Source organism: Eubalaena glacialis, chromosome 16 (assembly GCF_028564815.1).
Source record: "Eubalaena glacialis isolate mEubGla1 chromosome 16, mEubGla1.1.hap2.+ XY, whole genome shotgun sequence".
NCBI classification, from domain to species: Eukaryota; Metazoa; Chordata; class Mammalia; order Artiodactyla; family Balaenidae; genus Eubalaena; species Eubalaena glacialis.
In genome coordinates this window covers 11,277,957-11,299,679 of record NC_083731.1, presented here as the reverse complement: position 1 = coordinate 11,299,679, position 21,723 = coordinate 11,277,957, and the positions used below count along the sequence as shown (strand labels likewise).

General features: G+C 36.6%; 1 protein-coding gene across 1 annotated transcript in view; it reads left to right on the top strand.

Moving 5' to 3' along the window:
• The window catches only part of TM9SF2 (transmembrane 9 superfamily member 2), a 56,985-nt gene that overhangs the window by 8,461 nt on the left and 26,801 nt on the right, over positions 1-21,723 (top strand). The window contains exons 2-6 of the mRNA XM_061171257.1: positions 5,327-5,394; positions 7,143-7,236; positions 12,267-12,394; positions 17,366-17,495; positions 20,712-20,836. Coding sequence (XP_061027240.1) covers positions 5,327-5,394; positions 7,143-7,236; positions 12,267-12,394; positions 17,366-17,495; positions 20,712-20,836 — 545 coding nt within the window. The remainder of the gene's footprint in view (positions 1-5,326; positions 5,395-7,142; positions 7,237-12,266; positions 12,395-17,365; positions 17,496-20,711; positions 20,837-21,723) is intronic.

Here is a 21,723-nt window from a genome sequence, read left to right as displayed (position 1 = left end):
GGAATAAACCATGGGGAATAGTAAAAATGGAGACAGACTTCCAGAAGTCCCTGAGGCTAATTTGGATCTTAAATTTAGCAAAAAGAATGAATGTGAAATGTTTTAATTAGCTAGTAGTATTAAACTCTTGTATTAACATAATATAAAGCCACTGGGAATATACTTCCAGAACCTCTCTTAAAGTTATATGAGAGAACAAAAGGTAGTAAATTAATTTGGTCATGGACAAGTTAAAGTATATTTGAAGAAAAACAGTTAACAATTATGTATTTGAGGTGATGAGCTTTAAACTATCAGTTACAGAACATTGGAAAGAGATGAAGAGTGTCATTGAAGAATTTATGCTTTTGGCCAAAAAGGCTAATGAAAAGTAACAATGTCATTCTATACATATATGAAGCTTTGATGTCTATACCTTGAATTCTGCCTGTAATTCTCAGTGCTATACCTTTTAAGAAAGATGTGAGAGTAGGGCAAGGTCCCGAGAAAAGCAGCTGGCATGATCAAGGAGATAGATGATTCAAAAGATTAAGACCTTTCCGTTTTGAAAGATTAAGACTCAAAGGAGAGATGAGAGAAGTCAGAAAATGAGAATAAGGTTTTCCTTCAATCTTATAATCCTATAGCTAAGAGATGTACCATGAAACTTCAGAGAGAACATCATAGGCTAAGCATAAATTCTTGCCTCATCCATTGGGTAGAAATGGAAGAAACTTTTACCCTAAATTTATATGCTCTTCAACAGTGTCCTAAAAAATTTTTTTAAATGGCATCAGATCTCTGAACCTTTTGCCCTGTTTTGGGTTTCCTAAGATATGAATTTAAAGAACATTGAAAAATACCTAGTAAACAGAGCTCAAGGATGAACTAGGAGTCCAGTCCAGCTTGCTGTCTGTTTTGTAGGGTCCTCAATCTAAGAACTGTGTTTACATTTTTAAGTGATTAGAAAAAAATTAGAAGAATATTTAGGAATGAGTGAAAATTAAATGAAAATCAAATTTCAATCCCCGTAAATAGTTTTATTGGGCTACAGCTGGGCTCATTCACTTGTGTAATGTTTGTGGCTGCTTTTGTACTACAACGGCAGAGACTGCTTGTCCAGCAAAGCCTCACATATTTACTCTCTGGCCCTTTAAGAAAAAAATTTGCCAACCTCTGGGATAGACTAACATTCGAGTTATTTTTTCAAGTAAAGGGAAGATTGCAATGACTAGAGTAAAATATTAAGTATATGAAGAGGGTATATAAAGGGTACTAAGCAGCATTTTATTCTTTTCCATTACTGTGCTGTCCCATATAGAAGCCATTAGATGCCTGTGACTTTTTTTTTAAATAAATTTATTTATTTTATTTATTTATTTTTGGCTGCATTGGGTCTTCGTTGCTGCGTGTGGGCTTTCTCTGGTTACGGCGAGCGGGGGCTACTCTTCCTTGCGGTGTGTGGGCTTCTCATTGCAGTGGCTTCCCTTGTTGCTAGAGCACGGGCTCTAGGCTTGCAGGCTTCAGTAGTTGTGGCATGCAGGCTCAGTAGTTGTGGCTCGTGGGCTCCACAGCGCAGGCTCAGTAGTTGTGGCACACGGGCCCAGCTGCTCCGCGGTATGTGGGATCTTCCCAGACCAGGGCTCGAACCCGTGTCCCCTGCATTGGCAGGCGGATTCTTAACCACTGCGCCACCAGGGAAGTCCTCCTGTGACCTTTTTTTTTTTTTTAGTTTATTTATTTATTTATTTATTTATTTATTTATTTAATTTTTGGCTGTGTTGGGTCCTCGTTTCTGTGTGAGGGCTTTCTCCAGTTGCGGCGAGCGGGGGCCAGTCTTCATCGCGGTGCGCGGGCTTCTCACTGTCGCGGCCTCTCTTGTTGCGGAGCACAGGCTCCAGACGAGCAGGCTCAGTAATTGGGGCTCACGGGCTTAGTTGCTCCGCGGCATGCGGGATCCTCCCAGACCAGGGCTCGAACCCGTGTCCCCTGCATTGGCAGGCAGATTCTCAACCACTGCGCCACCAGGGAAGCCCCCTCCTGTGACTTTTTAAATGTAAAATTAAATAAAAATTTAAATTCAGATCTTCAGCCATACTGACCACGTTTCAAGTGACCAATGGCCCCGTGTGGCTAGTGGCTACTGTATTTGACAGAGCAGATAAAGAGTATTTTCATCATTGCTTAAAGTTCTATTGGATGTTGCTGCATAATAGTAAATACTTACATAGTACTTTGTGACAGGCACTGTTTTCGAATCTTCTAAAAACCAGTTGCAACAGGGATTATTATTACCTCCATTCTACAAATGAGAAAACCAAGGCACAGGGAAGTGAAGAAACTTCCCCAAGATCACATAGCTAGTAAATGTCAGAGCCAGGATTTAAACCCAGGCAGCCTAGCTTCAGAGTCTGTGTTCTTAATCTCTTTGTACTGAGAGTAAGGAATATGCTTAATTGTGGCACAAGGGAGTTAGCTTATGTGATGAAAATGTGGATCTATGGATTTTGAGGCTCAAAACATAGAAAGTTGTGTAGAATATAATAGCTGCATTCCTCCCTAGAAAGAAATCTAAAGATGTGAACTGGATTAGCTTTTTAGGAACTTTCAGTCTTCATTAAGATACATTAAATAGAGCGCTTGGATTCTGGTGTATCTTCATAGCAGTGTTGACTCCTTATAATTAGTGAAAATTATTTTGGCAGAGTAAGCTATCAACGGGGAATTTTGCCTTCACAACAGTTATATAAATTTGTGATAATTACTCAAGCATTCTGTAAGCTTAAATATCATGTCCCATTATCTTCTTAGCCAAAAAGACCAGTGATATAGTCTTGAATATTTTGTACAAGGAGACACAGTTAAACTTTTTTTGTGTTTGAGACAGTGTTACCGTTGAGTTGTCATTTTATTTGAGTACGGTTTTAGGGGTTTTATGTGTGTTTTCAGTACCGTGTACAAAGGCTAATGTCTTCCATTGTATATCATGAATATTGGATGAGCATTTTAGTGGATGAGCAGTGTAGTTTAGGCATTCCCTATTCTGAATATCATTAAATTTATTTGGTTTTCTTTACTTAGCAAATACATAGCACTTCATGTATTAGGCACTGTTTGACATACTTTATAAATGTTAACTCATTTAATCTTCATACCTCTGTGAGGTAGTTACTGTTATCCCCATTTTGCAGATAAAGAAACTGAAGCACCCATGAGGAAACTGAGATGTTAAATAATTTGACCAAGTATAAGTGGTAGAGCTGGGATTTGAACCCAGGCAAACTGGCCCCAGAGGTCTACTTTTGCCCACTGTGTTTTGCTGTCTTTCCAATGACAGTGTATTATTAGTTTTTGTACATTGAACATTTTGTCTCACTTTCGGGGTATTAACAGGTATAGCGGACTGCTGACAGCACTAGTAAATGAGATCAAATGGCAAGTGTGGCTTTATGCCCTTCCAGGTAGCCTCAGATCAGAGTCCAGAGGCAACCATGGTGATCTAACCCTATAAAATACAGGTAAACAGCTCCTATTTAATTGTTTTTGGTTAGTACCAAAAGTACTTCAGGGCACAGATTACTTACTGACATTTTCAACTAAAGAATTCTGTATTGGGTAGCAATGAGCCCCTATTGGGAGAGTGGGTACATGGGTACAGGTTCCTTTGGAACTTCAAATATACGTTGAAGAAATCCTGGGAGCTTCAGTAGGAAGGTGTGGCTTTGAGTTAGCCCATATTTCCTAAGAAGTTGGTACAGCTTTTCTCCCTCTCCCCCGTTGTTGAACTTGATTTGGTCTTTATGAATTTCTTCTCTGTTACTACTTTTGTAGTTAAGCATTCTCAAATTGATCAAAGCAGTCCTCCAGAATTAAACCATGTCGTCATTGTCTGTCTCCTGTCTGCTTAAGAGCATGAGATTGTGTTTCTAGTACAATTGATCTAGAAATTTCTTACCTACCTGGCAACATCTTTTTTTTTTTTTTTTAATGGTCCCATGGTGTTTATTTTAATAGCTAATTTACTGTCAACAGGCATACTACAATATGTTTCTAGTTTTTTAATGAACAAGTCTGCAGTGTACATTCTTATACATGATCTGTTGTGCACACATGATTTTATTCCTAGGAGATAAGTTCTCATAAGTAGGATTGCTGGGTGCAAGAATGTATGTATTTTGCTTTCCAAAAGGCTGTAACCACTTCACATTTCAAAGAGCCACAGGTGTTATAGCTTTTGAAAACTTTTAGCCAAAGTTTAGTGGTCTCATATTGAATTTAATCGCAGATGTGTCTCAAATTCATATCTCCAGATTTTTTTTCTGAATGCCATGACTGTTTATCCTTCTGTACTTAGGTATCTCAGAGGCACTTCAAACAAAACATGTCTAAAGACAAACTCATGATCTCTCCCCTCAAACCTGATCCTCTTCCAATGTCCCTTTTGTAACTTGTCAAAATCAGAAAATTAAAGCATCTCTCGTCTTTAAACTTAAGGCGTGTGTTATCTTTACTCTCACATAAAACCCATCAGTCCTATCAAATTTATTTTCAAAATATTTCTTGGATGCATCCATTTCTTTTTTTCTTCTTGTTGACAGCATTCCTTGAATGCTGTGAGAATGTTTTGTGGTTTTTTTAAAATTTATTTATTTTTGGCTGCATTGGGTCTTCGTTGCTGCGCACGGGCTTTCTGTAGTTGCGGCGAGCAGGGGCTACTCTTTGTTGCCGTGTGCGGGCTTCTCATTGCGGTGGCTTCTCTTGCTGCGGAGCACGGGCTCTAGGCGCCCGGGCTTCAGTAGTTGTGGCTTGCGGGCTCTAGAGCGCAGGCTCAGTAGTTGTGGCGCACAGTCTTAGTTGCTCCATGGCATGTGGGATCTTCCTGGACCAGGGATCGAACCCATGTCTCCTGCATTGGCAGGCGGATTCTTAACCACTGCGCCACCAGGGAAGCCCCGAGAATGTTTTTTTAAAACTGTTTAAAAATAAAAATTATCTTTGTGCTGCAGAATGAAATACTGAATTTGAAAACCAGATTTTTAAAAACAATCTATATTGATGTAGTGAATGATACCTTCTTTAATTTAAATGCTTATTTAATTTTTTAGAAATTTTTAGAACTTAAAGCATTTAGAAACTATTGGAGACATTTGCAAGTGAAAATTATTTTATTGTAATTTAAATGCATATAAATCTACTCAATGAATGGATTTATAAGTAATTCTTTAAAGTGAGTTGGATATCATAAAATTTCTCATTTCAAAAGTCAAATTCCTTTTTAATTCTAGGCATGACCTAAGTTTTGGTCTCTAGTTGTTTATATTCTAATTCTGTGTTTCTTCATTTTCAGGCTGAAATAGAACTATTTGTGAACAGGCTTGACTCAGTGGAATCTGTTCTCCCTTACGAATATACAGCGTAAGTTTTTCAGCTTGGTTTTTATATGAAATTTTATGACTCATCAGAATTTTGTACATTTAGAACTTTACTTTCTCCACAGTTATGGATAAATTCATATGCATTTAAAAAATGTGCAGGGCCTGAAAACATTTTTAAAAGGGGTATTGTTGAGTTCTAAGGTAGGGTTAAAATGTGAAATGTGATCTGTTGATGTCACTTTGCAATGCAACAGAAGCACCAGCTAAAACTGTGGATTTCCTTTTTTACCTGACTGGACAAATAGCCATTTTGTTTTAATTTTTTTGATTGTAAAAAAACCCACATAGTTTTAAACAAAATCCATATGTCCCACATAATCAATCCCCAGAAATAACTGCTTTGTTGTCTGCCCCCTGCATTTTTTCTCTGCTTATTATAACATACACAACCACATTTATACATTTTGTTTTAAATGAAAGTAGGTTTATATATTTTATTTGCGCCTTGTTTTTCTCACTGAATCTATGTGGACATCTTTTCTATGTTAATACACAGCTACCTCAGTCTTTTTAGTAGCTGTTTATTATCCCTTTGTAGAGATCGTATAGAGTCTGTGTATGATTTGTTTCACTAATTCTCTATTTATGAGCATTTCATTATTTCCATTTTTTGATATTATAAAAAATGCTGTATAAATATCCTTTGTTCATTTGAGCACTATATGCCATATTGGGTATAAAATATGTTCCTAAATTTTAGTTGGCTTCTAAATTTCTCTGGTATCTAAGAGTTTTGAAAGAAAATATGCTTACTCTAGAAAACACACACAAAAAGTTTGATTATCCTACAAGAATCCATGTGCCTAAACATGTGTAAGAAGAGAATACAAATTTCATGAATGAATGGACCATAATTTATGTAACTATTGGAGACTTTTTCTAGTATTTGTTTTGTTAAATAAACAAATCTCTCTCCTTAAATCTTTGTGGCTATTCTTGGGAAAACTCAGTGAATCTCTTATATCCAGTAGATGGAGAATCTTCATTTGGGGACTTCCCAGCCCCAGTTTTTTATCACCCAAGATTCATCTTCCTCTTAGGGATCTAACTAGTCTTTAGCCATCACTGTGCTGGTCTCAACCATGGTGACCATGGTGAGCACAGAACTGCCCTTTAATATTCTATAGCAAGGCTGAAATTAGGCTGTAACGTTCAAACAAAACTTTATGAAAATTTGGTTAGTAATACAAGGAAATTATAGCACAGAGAGAAGCTTACAGCTGCCTGGTTATGGCCTCTCCACAGCTCCATGTTCTCGGAGGGTCTGTCTAGCCTGCTTTTCATGTTGGCCAGTATATTGGGATGAGACAGAAACCCATGTAGTTGATACATCTTCTTGAAATGGCATTAAGTAAATATTTGAATTAGAAAGATAACAAAAGGAGGTGAGTTACGCAAAATTCCCTTGAAGAGTAGGGTGTAAATAATTTTATCATTGAAATGAACAACAATAAATTATAATGTGTCCATTTTTAAAATTCTATAATTTACATCTTAATAAAAGTATTATTGAAAAATCAAAGCATTCTAAGGCATAATTTTCAGATTTTTGTTTTGTTTTGTTTTGGGGAGATGTGGTACATGGAACTTGGAGTAGGCATATATTTCTTATTCATCTACTAGAGCTGCTGGAGTGATCAGTACCTAATCTGTCCTCTAGGGTGGCTAGGGGTTTGATATCTCATTGCTTCCTTTTATGCTTAAAAACTTAAGTATTCTTGCCCGCAGGTTTGATTTTTGCCAAGCATCAGAAGGAAAACGCCCATCTGAAAATCTAGGTCAGGTATTATTTGGGGAAAGAATTGAACCGTCGCCATATAAGGTTTGTATTCAGTGTTATATAAAAGTGATTTAGTTGCATCTTTTTTCTTTTTTTTCCCCCCCCCTTGTAGAAAAGCCTGTGATAACTTAGCTAAGAAGGAATTCATTTCTCTTTTGCATCCAGGAAAAATTTCTTAAAGTCACAGTTTAGAAGGATCCCTCCCCTTCTCACGATATGTCATAAATAAGTTTGTTCAAAGGAACATTTCCTACAGTCAGTATTATATCAATAAATGATAAGGTGGTGGCCTGGAAGTGCTCAGACTCCCTGCCTCACCTTACAGAGGGACCTGGAACCCAGCTTTCAGTTATGAAGGGTTGTCCCAGCAGCTTCATTTGGGGACAGATTCCCTAGAATTTCCCTATTAGCAGATACAGCACTACTTCAGCTTTCCCGTTGGGTTTTGGGGAAGCTAACCTTTCTGTTTTGATGAGTGGAAGTATATTTGGTACACCTTTGATACATTTTTAGGACATCAGTTGAACCAAGCTAAGCACAATATAAGATATTCTCTTCAGTATATGTACTTCATCATCCAGAATTATTCTGCCTTTTAAATCTGTTGTCTTTTACGCCTGTTATCCTTCTGAATTTCACAGTCCCCTGTTCATTTTCTGTCTGCTCTCCTGCTGCACAAAGAATAATGTATCTCTCTCTTTTAGAAAAATTAAACTAGTTTATAATAATAATGTATCACCGTATACAAAACTAAATGGTACAGACTATAAAAAGAAAAGTAAGTTTCTCTCCCCCCGCCGCCCTGTTCCACATCACAGTTTCTTGTTAATCTTTCCTGAAATTTTCCATGTACTTACAAGCATATACAAATAGAATTAAATGTGTGTGTTTATGTTTTAAAATATTATCCTGCACTGTGCATTTTGCTTTAACTCTCTGTGGGCATCTGTCCATGTGGGCACACTCACTTCAGTGACTGTAACCTGACCCCAGCCTAACAGCTCCCTCTCTTGGTGTCACACCCGACTCTTCTGTGACCCCATGATTAGCTGCCTTGCCTGCTTTCTCACTAAGCACCACCGTCTGTCTCCCTTGGCCCTTACTACGTTGAGCATCTGTCCAGCAAATCCCCAAAAAGCCTCGGTTAGTCCCATTAACCCTCTTACTCCAGCACCGTATCTACACCGTGAAGCACTGGGGGAAGACATAATTGTACACCTTTAATTCACTACAGGTTCATAGTTTTCAACCGTAAGTATGTCCTCTTAAAATGTTTTAATTTGAGATTTTCTACCGTAAAGATGCCAGAGTCTGTTTTTTCAAAGACAGTAGATTTGAAGGCCTAATGAGATGAAGTCACTGGGAAAGAAGGAGCTCAAAATATATGGACATGGGTGGTGTTGAGTAGGGCAAGCATATTAATTGTATAATATTTCCCTGATGTGATATTTTGAAAGATTACTTTGGAAATTGTTGCATTCTTTTTATAGCGGAGGGTGATTTTCAGCATATTTATTAAATTGTATAACTACCTTAAAATACTCCTTTGGTCTCTCAGTCCCATCTTTCTGTTTATTTATGCCTTGATCTTAAGAAATGATGGAAGGCGGGAAGAGCATCAGTAACACCTTCAGTGAACTTGAGGGACAACAGGAGTCTCTAACAGTAAACAGCAAAGTATGCAAATCCATAGAGAAGTTTTGTCCCTTTGGTGTAGACTTTAAAGGCAAATTACTTCTTTAGTAGGATTCTACTCAGGGTTCATTTATTTTTATGTAAAGATTATGCCTTGCTTATGCCAAAGACCCTTCTTTTAGGCCTAGTGCTTTTTTTTTTTTTTTTTGGCTGCGTTGTGTCTTTGTTGCTGTGCGCAGGCCTTCTCTAGTTGAGGTGAGCGGGGACTGCTCTTCATTGCGGTGCGCAGGCTTCTCTTGTTGTGGAGCACGGGCTCTAGGCATGCAGGCTTCAGTAGTTGTGGCTTGCGGGCTCAGTAGTTGTGGCTCACGGGCTTAGTTGCTCCGCGGCATGTGGGATCTTCCCAGACCAGGGCTCAAACCCGTGTCCCCTGCATTGGCAGGCGGATTCTTAACCACTGTGCCACCAGGGAAGCCCAGGCCTAGTGCTTTTCAGATTTAATTTTGTCCTAGGAGTTGAGGTAAAATAGAAGAACAAAAGGAGTGTTTTAAAATGGAGAAAGAATGTGCACCTAACATTTTCCCGGAGTTTTCTAGAATTTTTGAGGATCAAGATTTGTGCTAAAACAAGTTCTTTAAGCCCCAAGCTTAAAGAGACAGAGCAAGCATTTCTTAAGATCAAGGCATAGGTTAACAGAAACATGGGACCAAGATATCAGATTTTTTTCCCCAAGGCAACCATAAATGTATTGATGTATTTTTCAGCATTGATTTCAGTATTGATTCTTTGTCCTTTCTTTTCAAAGAATTTTGCCAGCAACAAAACAAAACCCCAAATCTGCTTTGGCATCTTTTATCGATGACTTTTGTTGAGGTCAGGAAAAAAACAGTGCAAGATATCGTGTGCATTATGTGAAGCTGGAGCCACCTATCATAGGATCATAAAATCTCAAGTCTAACCACTCATATTCACTCATTCAGTCAGTTAACACAACTGCTGAATGTCTTTCACGTGCCTGGCACTGTGGTAGTTGTGGGGTACAGCAGTGAACCAAAAAAGTCTCTGTCCTCGTGGACTTGTATTCTGATGGGGAGAAGGAAACAAAACGAATTACTGGAACACATGGTGTGTCAATTGCTGATGAAAGAACTATTGAAGATAAATCAGGGAAGGTGGATGGAGAATTTTCAATTTTAAATAGGCCAGAGAAAATCTCACCTGAGAGGTGAGCAAAAGACTTGAAGCAAGTAAGGGAGTGAGCCATGGGAGTGAATACGTGGGGAGAGGGGAGGACGTAGTGAAGGAAGCAGCAAAAGCAAAGGTCCTGAGATGTCGCTCGCCCGATGTATTCAAGGTACAGAGAAAAGTTGGTGTGACTCAAGCAGGTGAGCAAGACAGAGAATAGTGGGAAATGAGGGCAAAGGAGTAATAGGACCACATCATGTAGCCCACTCATAGACCATTGTAAAGACTTTGACCTGTACATCTGGGCAAGATGGTTAGCATTGAAGGGTTTTGGGTAGGGTTAGATTTTAACAGGGTCACCAGGACTGTTGCAGTGAGAATGGACCGTGGGAGAGTGAGAAGCCAGGAGGCAAGTTAGGAGTCTCTCACAATCGGTCATGAAAATATGCATGACTTGATGGTGACTCAGATCATTGGGGTAAGGGTGGGAGTTGTGAAGCGGTCAGCATCTCAGAAACTGGCTGTGTTTTGAAGTTGGGGCCGACAGTTTGCCGAGAGGTGGGATGTGGGGTGTGGAGTTTCTGTTTTCTAAGATGGGAAAGTCTGGGGGTAGAGCAGGTTTGGAGGGAATGGGGAAGAGTTTGTTTTGACATGACGTGAGATGTTTGGTAGGCATACAAGTAGGGATGTTGAGTTAACAGTTGAAGATACGTGTCTGCAGTTTGGAGGAGGGGTTCAGCCTAGATACGTGTATTTGAGAATCATTAGTGTATAGGTGGTATTTGAAGCCAGGAATTGATGAACTCCCCAAGGGAGTGGGTAAAAATAGTGAAGAGAAGAATTCCAAGGACCGGGCCTTGGGGCAGTTGGTATTAATGGGTCAGGAAGACGGAGGAGGAGTCAGCAAAGAAGACTTCGTCATAGGGCTGTTGGGAGGGTTACATGAGGTAATAAGCGTTTATTATGATGGTTAAGTGTCATCTTTAGGGTTGCTATTTTCCTTCACAATTGAACACACCGTTGACTTGCCTGAGCCCAGTGAGCATCGAACTGCGGTGTAAGATTTGCTACTTTCATAGTAACTAATAATGTCTCTCTCTGCTTTCAGTTTGACACTTATCCCTCTGATTCCTTAGTATGTATACTTTTTTTTTTTTCATTTCCCAGTCTTTTAGATGGAACCTATAAGGTTCATATAAGATTTAAACTGTTAAATATTTACATAAATATTGCTGTAGTCACAGAATAGCAATGCCTTGAGAACGAAACTATTGGCTGACAGGTGGCAGCAGTGAACTACACTTGAAATGTTGGTTTGTCAGAGGATGCACAGTAACTGGTTTAGGGACTGTAATAAATACTGTATAAAAGGATGGACTACGTTGAAGTGAAACACACGCAAGTTGGGGGTTTTTTTACTCCCTGTAATAAAGTTTGAATTTATTAAAAGGTGTTAAGAAAACTAGGAAATACATTTTTAAAATTAAGACATAAATAGGCCCTGGTAAAGTAAACCTACATTATATAATGTGTTGTGAATAATATAATGTGTGTGTGTTCATGCTCATGAAATAAGTCCTAGACTCCAGAATTGGAGGACTCCTTAGTTTTTAAACTTTGGTTTAAAAAATTATCAATTTTTGTTTCAACTTTGTTATTACATAACATCCTAAAAATTGACAATCTTTTCAAATGTGAGTAAAAAGAATCACATTTGTTCTGATTCTAGACATCCAGATTTGACTTCTTCTTGTGTCATCACAGTCTGTGTTGTTCACTGCTGAACCGCCATCACCTGGTGCATAGGAGACACTTAACAAACACCCACTGAATGAATACATAGACATAAGACCTGACCTGTTTATTAATAGAAAGCCTTCAAATCCATAATTTCCAGAACATTATCAGGGGACATTATTATGGAGATACTGATGTTGTTTTGTTCTACGTGTGGGTTTTTTCCCCTTCTAAGACGCGCTTATATTTAAGAGATGGGTTGGTTGAAATTATCAAAAATAAAAATAAAAACTGTTACTTATTAAAAGAAAAATTGATGATTTAGGTTTTTAGAGAAACAGAATAAGATTGAAATTTAAATCTGATTGATCTGTGGGGAATTTCTATATGTTTATTATCAATATTAATGCACTTAAGTAATTTAAGGAGACCAGTGCTTTTACTCTATTTATGTTACAGGCATGAAGGACCTGGATATTTTTTCTTAATTTGCTTTCCACTTTATTTTAATACAGTTTACATTTAATAAGGAGGAGACCTGTAAGCTTGTTTGTACAAAAACGTACCATACAGAGAAAGCTGAAGACAAACAAAAGTTAGAATTCTTGAAAAAAAGCATGTTACTGAATTATCAACATCACTGGTAAGACATGGAGATTTGGGATTTTGGGCTTTTTCCTTTTCAAGAAGAAATCTCTGTTTCATTGAATGTGTAAATACTTCATTGACTCTATAAAAATAGCAAATTAATTTATTTCCTTTTTTTGTTATTAGTAATATGAAGTAGTGACTTTTATTTGCCAGAGGATTACTAAGGTTGACAGCTTAAAGTATCAGCATTTTCTGCACTTAGATTATTGTAATATCTGGTACTTGTTTAGGTACACAGACCTGTTTCCTAGAGCACTTCTTTTATTCATACGTAGTTAAAAGGAGCATATTTATGCTTTGGGAAAGGACCTGGATCAGTCTTCTAGAAAAATACTGTTATTTTATATTTGCAGGCTGTGAAAAAGACCATAGGAAAACAAAATTTAACTTTCATTTGATATTTGAGAAATAGCATCTACTTCCAATAAAAATACTTATAATTTGTGTAATCTGTTTTTTATTTTATAAACATGATGTAACATTAACAATGTTTTTACCAGTTTGCATCATAATCAAAAAGCATTTAAAACTTTTTTTTTTTGTTTCCCCAGTAGTATTTACTTACTATACAATATTCAAACAGTATTAAAAAAGGGTCTCAAAAAAAAAAAAAAAAAAAAAGGGTCTCGAAAACCCAACTTTTCAAATATAACCAATTGTTATTCTTCCAGATAATTTTGCCAACAAATGCCTGTATTCTATGGTGGTCATGGTTTACATATGTTTTGCCTCTTCCAAAAAGTGTAAGGTGCTGGAGGTGGTGAAAAGGAAGACTATCTTCACAGACTTCCTCTTGAATGTTTGTCCTGTCACTATCTCAGATTGACTCGTTTGCCCTCACTTAGGGAGGTGAGAACCATTGATTTCAGTTTGGACATGACCAGATCCTGTGGCTCAGTAGGATTGTTGGAACCTCTCATTCCCTCTTGCCGCCTTGGTTTCTCCCCATCCTCCCCTCCGTACACGTAGAACAAAAAAGTCCTAGAGAGGGGCAACCCTGGGTCACATGCCCATTCATGAACGAGTCTGTGATTAGGGTGATTCACTCTGATTGTCTAGACCTGGGTAAAATACAACTGAACCACATAGAAATGAGTCTCCCATAGCAGGGCTCTGTTAGAAGGAAGGAAACGTGCCCGTTACACTTGCATCAGCTTCTTTCTCATCTGACCTTCAGTGCTAACAGGAACTTGAAAGTCTCCTCCATCTCTTCATTTCTTTGGTTTCTGGTAAGCCAAGAGCTTTTTTCCTGTAAACTACTGTGAGAATACTACTTAATTGCTGAGTTAATGTAACTCGGGATACATTTCTCATTCATCAGTAATTGAAAAGTTTCCCTTGGTGTTTTCTCTTTGCTTAAAATTGTTCTTTCCAGCCTTCAAAATCATATTTAAGGCTCAGTCTTTATGAGCCTTAAGGCTCATTTTCACCCCTTCTACGTCCATTTACTCTGACAGCTGGCCATTTGTTGACTGAATGAAAGAATGACTCTTTAGGCCACTATGGGTGATTTTTAGCTTTCTCTTCTACCCTCTGTTCTTAGAATCCCGTTTAGAGTCTTCCTCTTAAAGATAATAGAAGCACCTCTTCTTCAGTAGATTCCTGACAATAAAGTACTTAGAAATATTTTTAACTTATTTATGATGCAATTAACATAGGTACTATTTTGATCCCAAGATGCTTAATAACAAGAAGAATAATTTAAAATAGTTGCAAACTTAAACGATTCTGCCTTAAAAAATAAACTGGAACAATGCTGGTGGATAGTGATTTTTGTAGTTGAATCAGAAAAGTTTATGATTTCAGGTCTGAATCCATTAACAAAAAATCTAAGCCATATCACAGATATACAGTCTGGTAATTCTAGGCAACGGGCTTTAGTCCTTAAATCAGTTCATTACACATTTAGAAAATATTTGATTCATATTGATGAATTTATGTGAACCATTAGTTGAGTATATTTCTGTCCTTGGCTGGCTTCAGACATTTTTACTATGTAATTTGATTTTAAGCATAGATAGCAGAGTTGACAGAGATAAAATAGCAGGAACCCTTAGAAATATGAAAGATTATAAAAAGTGTTTTCTACTACCCTCAACTTCTTTAATCCTGGTCCCCAGAGGTAGCACTATTATTTCTCCTGTATGTTTCCAGATTTCTATGCACATGTAGGTATATAAAAGAGTATGTACCTTTTAAAATAACAACGGAATTATTGTACACATTATTCTGCAAATTGATCACTTTGTTTAAGAAAATATGGGCATTTTTCCATGTAAAGCACATCTATAGATCTATATCTACCTCATTCTTTTTGTAATTGTATAGCATTCCATCACATGAATGAACTGTAGTTCTTCCCCCATAACACTTTAACCACACTACCTTCTGAACGATTAAAATGACTGATTATTAGTTAGTGCACCAACTCATTGTTCTCATTATAGAGAACAGTCAGTTAATTAACAATAGTTAATTTTCATATCTAAATTGATGAATACTTTTAATTCTTATTTGGGACTTTAGAATAATTTGAGGATCTTCTTGGCTTACTCTGTCAATAACGTTAAGCTACTTCTTGATTCTTGAGACTGAGTGATTTTTTTTTTTTTAATAAATTTATTTACTTATTGATTTTTGGCTGCTTTGGGTCTTCATTGCTGCACGCAGGCTTTCTCTAGTTGCAGCAAGCGGGAGCTACCCTTCACTGCAGTGTACAGGCTTCCCATTGCAGTGGCTTCTCTCTTGTTGCTGAGCATGGGCTCTAGGTACACGGGCTTCAGTAGTTGTGGCTCGCGGGCTTAGTTGCTCCGCGGCATGTGGGGTCTTCCCGGACCAGGGCTCGAACCTGTGTCCCCTGCATTGACAGGCAGATTCTTAACCATTGCACCACCAGGGAAGTTCCCTGACTAATGTTTTGATACCAGCAGCAGACACTTGAATTCCCTGTACTCGGCAAGGTTTGTGATTATACTTTTTGCCTAAGTTTCCAAGTCTTTGTGACATTTTATTTATAAAAGTGTAATTTATTTAACTAGTTATCAAAGTACTTAAATTTTTTTAGTACCGTAAAACCACCAGACTCTGTCTTATTGGACAGAGAGGGGTCTTTGAAGATATTTTAGCCTAGTGAGTACCAATCTTGGATCCCAGTAGGCTGGCAAAGGGGAATGATGTGCTATTTTCAAAAATTCAAAACCCCAATTAGATAGTGTAAATTAACTTATGTTAAAACTATGTGGAATAACCTAAATGCCAAGTTTCTTTGCTTTTGGCTGCACTTTTTTTTTTTTTTTTTTTTTTTTTTTTGAGTGTATTGTGGCAACATGGGTTATTCCATTCTGATCAGAAACTCTAGAAATTAATTTATTGGGAAAATTGAGTTGTTAATAAATGAAGCTTGACTGCTAGAAGTATTTCAGATGGACCCCATGAGGGTAGAGGGAAATAATGGAATGCAGTCCTTAATGGTAAAAAATTGGGTCCAGTCATTCGACCTTTAACCTTTTGAGTCCTCTTCTTATACTCTTTTTCACTGTATCAGATTGAAAATAGAATTTTTAAATATTTTTGGTGTTATGAATTTCAGTAGCTACTACTTCCCAACTTAGCAAGGCAGTAATTGAAAATTATATTCTTTAAGTTTTCTTACATTTATTTCCAAGGGTTTGTTGGGTTTTTCTTGTTTCCAGCCAGGCAAAGATTATGTCAAGGCATTATATAAATGATAAATTTAGGACGTTCACCTTTAAAAAAAACCTAAATTGCCCCTTAATTCTCATTTTGTAACTAGCACTATAATTTTATGTAGTACTCTCTCTGATATGATAGTGTAAAGATATTAAAATTAATATATTGCTAGTATATACTCACTGATTGAACTTCATTGTCTATCTAAAAAATTAAAGCAATTAACTGATTCTTGAGGCCTCCAGAAAATCTAAATTATTTATATTATTTAACATGGTTTTCGTGCTTCTGATATTTTAGTCTTTTCATGGGAACTACTAGCCTGCTGGCTATAATAATAAGCAACTTAATAGTGTAGGTGATTCTAAAATTTAGTACATTGGGTACTATTAAATAGCATTTAAGTGTGATGAGACATGTTTTATTAGGTCATTAACATACGCCCTGGGTGAATATAGAATCATAATTTTACTTCCTAAGGCACACATTAATTCACAAATAAAACATGCCCTGGAATGTTGTCTTATGACTGTAATACAGCTAGTATATTTTTAGTAATTTTTAAAATTTGTATCCTGTGATGTGTTTTGGGCATAGGGCACCCCATGCTCGCACTTTAATGTAATTATACAGGACTACAAAATTTTATTCTTTACTTTTATCCTTTTTTTTAAAAAAGTTTCTTTTCACTATAGAACTTGAAAGGTTTATTTCTCTAACTTTATAGCAGCATTTCTTTTAGACATAAGTTGGATTTACACGGTTTTAATAGATGATACTATTATTTTCACTTTTTCGCGTGGCCCTTAAGTTGAATATTTCCCCATATCTTGCAGTTACATTCTTCTCCTTTTTATTGAATTACCTGAGTAATAAAAGACGTTTGTTTCTATACTATTCCATAAACTGTTCCCAAGGAACTAAATATATTGCTTTGCACCTATTTAGAGCTTTTGAGTGTTCGCTGAAGGTAAATTATACTTAGGTGTCTAGATAATGGCATTGCTATATTAGCGATCGCAGTAAATTAATTTATTTAATTTACTCTCTTTCAAAGAAGGTATAGAGATTTTTTTCCCACTACAGTGTGTCAGATATTGGCACAATACTATTACTTATGAAGTACCACATTTTATCAAAATTCTTTGATTGTAGTTTTGACACCTTAAGGCATTTTTAGACATTTAAATTTTACAAAGTGTTGACACAGATTGGGAAGTAATTCTTAGTCATGTTTGGTGGTTTCTAACTTGACTTTTATTTCTGTGCATAGGATTGTGGATAATATGCCGGTAACATGGTGTTATGATGTTGAAGATGGTCAGAGGTTCTGTAATCCTGGATTTCCTATTGGCTGTTACATTACAGATAAAGGCCATGCAAAAGATGCCTGTGTTATTAACGTAAGTTTGTGATAAACTAACTCTATACTATTTTTTAAAATATGGCTTTTTGGTAGAAGGAGTCAATCTTTATCTGGACAAAAATTGTTATATTCATCGAATGAGTGCAATTCAGATGTTCTGAAGGACAACTAGTCAGTCCTTTTTTTATTTTTTTGGCTGTGACGTGCAGGTTGCAGAATCTTAGCTCCCCAACCAGGGATTGAACCCGGGCTGCTGCAGTGAAAGCGCTGAGTCCTAACCACTGGACCACCAGGGAATTCCCATACCTAGTCTTTAATAAAGCCAGATTAACAACTTATAACTAGAACTAAAATAATTCAGATTCAGTTCAACATTTACTGGCAGTGTCTCTTATATGCTAAACACTATGCTATGGACTAAGACTTTGTATGTTCTGACTCTGTTAAAAGTTAAATTCATAAATCTTACATATTAAAAAAAAGTTCATGGTTGACTGCCAAAAAGACCTCATAATAAGTCCATGAAATTTGTATTGCGAATTTAAGTCCATAGAATATTGTATTGTAAAAGTTCGGTATTATACCTTTTTTAAAAGGTATCAATCTTTGAGGCCATTCTTTTACAATTTAAAAAATAAAATAATAAAGTGAAGACATTAATTTAGAAAGTAATCAAAATTATTGGGGATATATATTAAATTTTGTATAATGAAGTCAACCTGATTTAACCTCTTAATGAATATGACCTGGTTGTAGAAGTTAGCATGAGCTCGATCATGAAACTGGTTATTTGGTTAATGCTTTTGTGAGAGTTGACCAAGGACTCTTGAATAATTTAGGTTATTGGTTTATTCTGAAGTTTTAAACTTCCATGGAGGAAAAGTGTTAAAATGTGTAACATTTAGCATGCTCATAACATATAATATTTAAAATTTTATTTTTTTTATTTTCTAAGGGAAAAGCTAGACAATAAGAGATGTCTTGTCAGGTACTTTTAAAGTTTTATGTAAAAATTAAAACATTAAAGAAGTGTAATTTGTACCTCTGCCAGTTAGTTTTGGCTTATAAAGAGTTTAAGCTTATGGAGGCATAACTCTCCCAGACTTCAGACAATACTACAAAGGTACAGAAACCCAAACAGCATAGTATTGGCAGAAAAACAGACATATGAATCAATGGAACAGAATAGAGAGCCTAGAAATAAACCCACACACCTATGGTCAATTAATATTCAACCAAAGAGGCAGGAATATGCAATGGAGAAAAGACAATCTTTTCAGCAAGTGGTGCTGGGAAAACTGGACAGCCACATGTAAATCAATGAAGTTAGAACTCTCCCTCACACCATACACAAAAATAAACTCGAAGTGGCTTAAAGGCTTTATAAATATAAGACATGACACCATAAAACTCCTAGACGAGAACATAGGCAAAACATTTTCTGACATGTTTTCTCATGTAGTAATGTTTTCTTAGGTCAGTCTTCCAAGGCAATAGAAATAAAAGCAAAAATAAACACATGGGACCTAATCAAACTTATAAGCTTTTGCACAGCAAAGGAAACCATAAGCAAAATGAAAAGACAATCTACAGATTGGGAGAAAATATTTGCAAATGATGCAACTGACAAGGGCTTAATTTCCAAAATATACGAACAGCTCATACAGCTCAACAACAAAAAAAACAAACCAATCAAAAAAATAGGCAGAAGACCTAAATAGACATTTCTCCACCCAAGACATACAGATGGCCAGTAGGCACGTGAAAAGATGTTTAACATCACTGGTTATTAGAGAAATGAGAATCAAAATACTACAATGAGGTATCACCTCATAACGGTCAGAATGGCCATCATCAAAAAGTCTACAAATAATAAATGCTGGAGAGGGTGTGGAGAAAAGAGAACCCTCCTACACTGTTGCTGGGAATGTAAGTTGGTGCAGCCACTATGGAAGACAGTATGGAAGTTCCTTAAGAAACTAAAAATAGAGTTACCATATGATCCAGCAATCCCACTCCTGGGCGTGTATCCGGAAGAGATAAAAACACTAATTCAAAAAGATCCATGCACCCCAGTATTCATAGCAGCACTATTTATAATGGCCAAGACATGGAAGCAACCTAAATGTCCATCAGCAGATGAGTGGATAAAGAAGATGTGGTATATACACACACACAATGGAATATTACTCAGCCATAGAAAAGAATGAGATAATGCCTCTTGCAGCAATGTGGTTGGACCTAGAGATTATCATACTAAGTGAAGTACATCAGAGAAGGACAAATATATGATATCACTTATATGTGGAATCTAAAAAAATGATACAAATGAACTTATTTACAAAATAGAAACAGATTCACAGACATAGAAAACAAACTTATGGTTACCAAAGGGGAAGAGGGGGGAGGATAAATTAGGAGTATTGGATTAGTTGATACAAATTACTATAAATAAAATATAATAAACAACAAGGTTGTACTGTATAGCACAGGGAACTATATTCAATATCTTGTAATAACCTACAATGGAAAAGAATATATATGTATAACTGAATCACTTTGCTGTACACCAGGAACTAGCACAACATTGTACTTCAATTAAAAAAAAAAGTTTAGAAATGGAGGTGTTTGTAATGAGGTGGATGGAGTTAGAGTCTGTCATACAGAGTGAAGTAAGTCAGAAAGAGAAAAAGAAATACAGTATGCTAACACATATATATGGAATCTAAGGAAAAAAAAAAAAAGGTCATGAAGAACCTAGTGGCAAGATGGGAATAAAGACACAGACCTACTAGAGAATGGACTTGAGGATATGGGGAGGGGGAGGGGTGAGATGTGACAGGGTGAGAGAGTGTCATGGACATATATACACTACCAAATGTAAAATAGATAGCTAGTGGGAAGCAGCCGCATAGCACAGGGAGATCAGCTCGGTGCTTTGTGACCACCTAGAGGGGTGGGATAGGGAGGGAGATGCAAGAGGGAAGAGATATGGGAACATATGTATATGTATAACTGATTCACTTTGTTATAAAGCAGAAGCTAACACACCATTGTAAAGCAATTATACTTCAATAAAGATGTTTAAAAAAAAAAAAAAGTTTAAACTTAAAACTTACACATTTTTATGGGGAAGGATTAAAATTCTGTCCAAGTTCAAATTTTCTTACTTGTTTTGGCTCATTTTAAAATTTTATGTTTCGACTCTTTTATAGCCAGTTTTCCACCACTAACTTTAAGTTCTGCTCCACAGTCAGAATTCCATGAAAGAGATACATTTTACATCTTTAACCATGTTGACATCAAAATATACTACCATGTTGTTGAAACTGGATCCATGGGAGCAAGATTAGTGGCTGCTAAACTTGAACCAAAAAGGTAATTATACAATAGATAAAAATAAATAACTATAAGTGAAATTTAGACCCAAAGAATAAATATTTTGGGACTAATTAACTTTTTCCTTAATCAGTATTCTGGCATATAATTTGGTATTTTAATTGATTTTACTAAAACTCCCTTTAGAATGATTTGTTATTGAGTTATGGGTTGCCCAGAGAAACCATACAAATATTTATTTTCCTGTCATGGTAAGTAGCCAAGGTGCCTTTTTGTTTTGTTTTTCAGTCAATTTTTGACAGCTTTTCTATGTCAGCTTGGAATGGAGAACATAAGTGGTTAGGACCATGTTCCCTTTTACAGTGGAAAAGCATTACTTCAGATATTTGCGGCTTTCAGAGGCCCAAATGAGCTGATTAGTGTGTCATTTCCAAAGTCTCCATGCAGTGTTAGATGCCAGTATGTGATAAGTCATTGAAAGGGCATCTCTTCAAATTGTCAGTTTTTTTAGTGTGAAAGTACTCCTCAGTTATTTGTGAGATGCTTCTTTGATTGAGTATTCTTTTCTTTCCATGACTCCCCACTCCCCCACCCAACTGATATAGCCATTTTCTTGTGCCACTAGTGGTAAAGCAATGCATGCCATAATAGGATGGCAGTTAATTTAAACTCCCTCAGTGTTTGTTTTGATTTCTTTAAAGATTATTTAATGCTCTTCAAGTAATGTTTTCCAAAGTTTGGTTCTTTTTTTTTTTTTTTTTTTTTTTTAATTTATTTATTTATTTTATTTTATTTTTGGCTGTGTTGGGTCTTCGTTTCTGTGCGAGGGCTTTCTCTAGTTGCGGCGAGCGGGGGCCACTCTTCATCGCGCTGCGCGGGCCTCTCACTGTCGCGGCCTCTCTTGTTGTGGAGCACAGGCTCCAGAC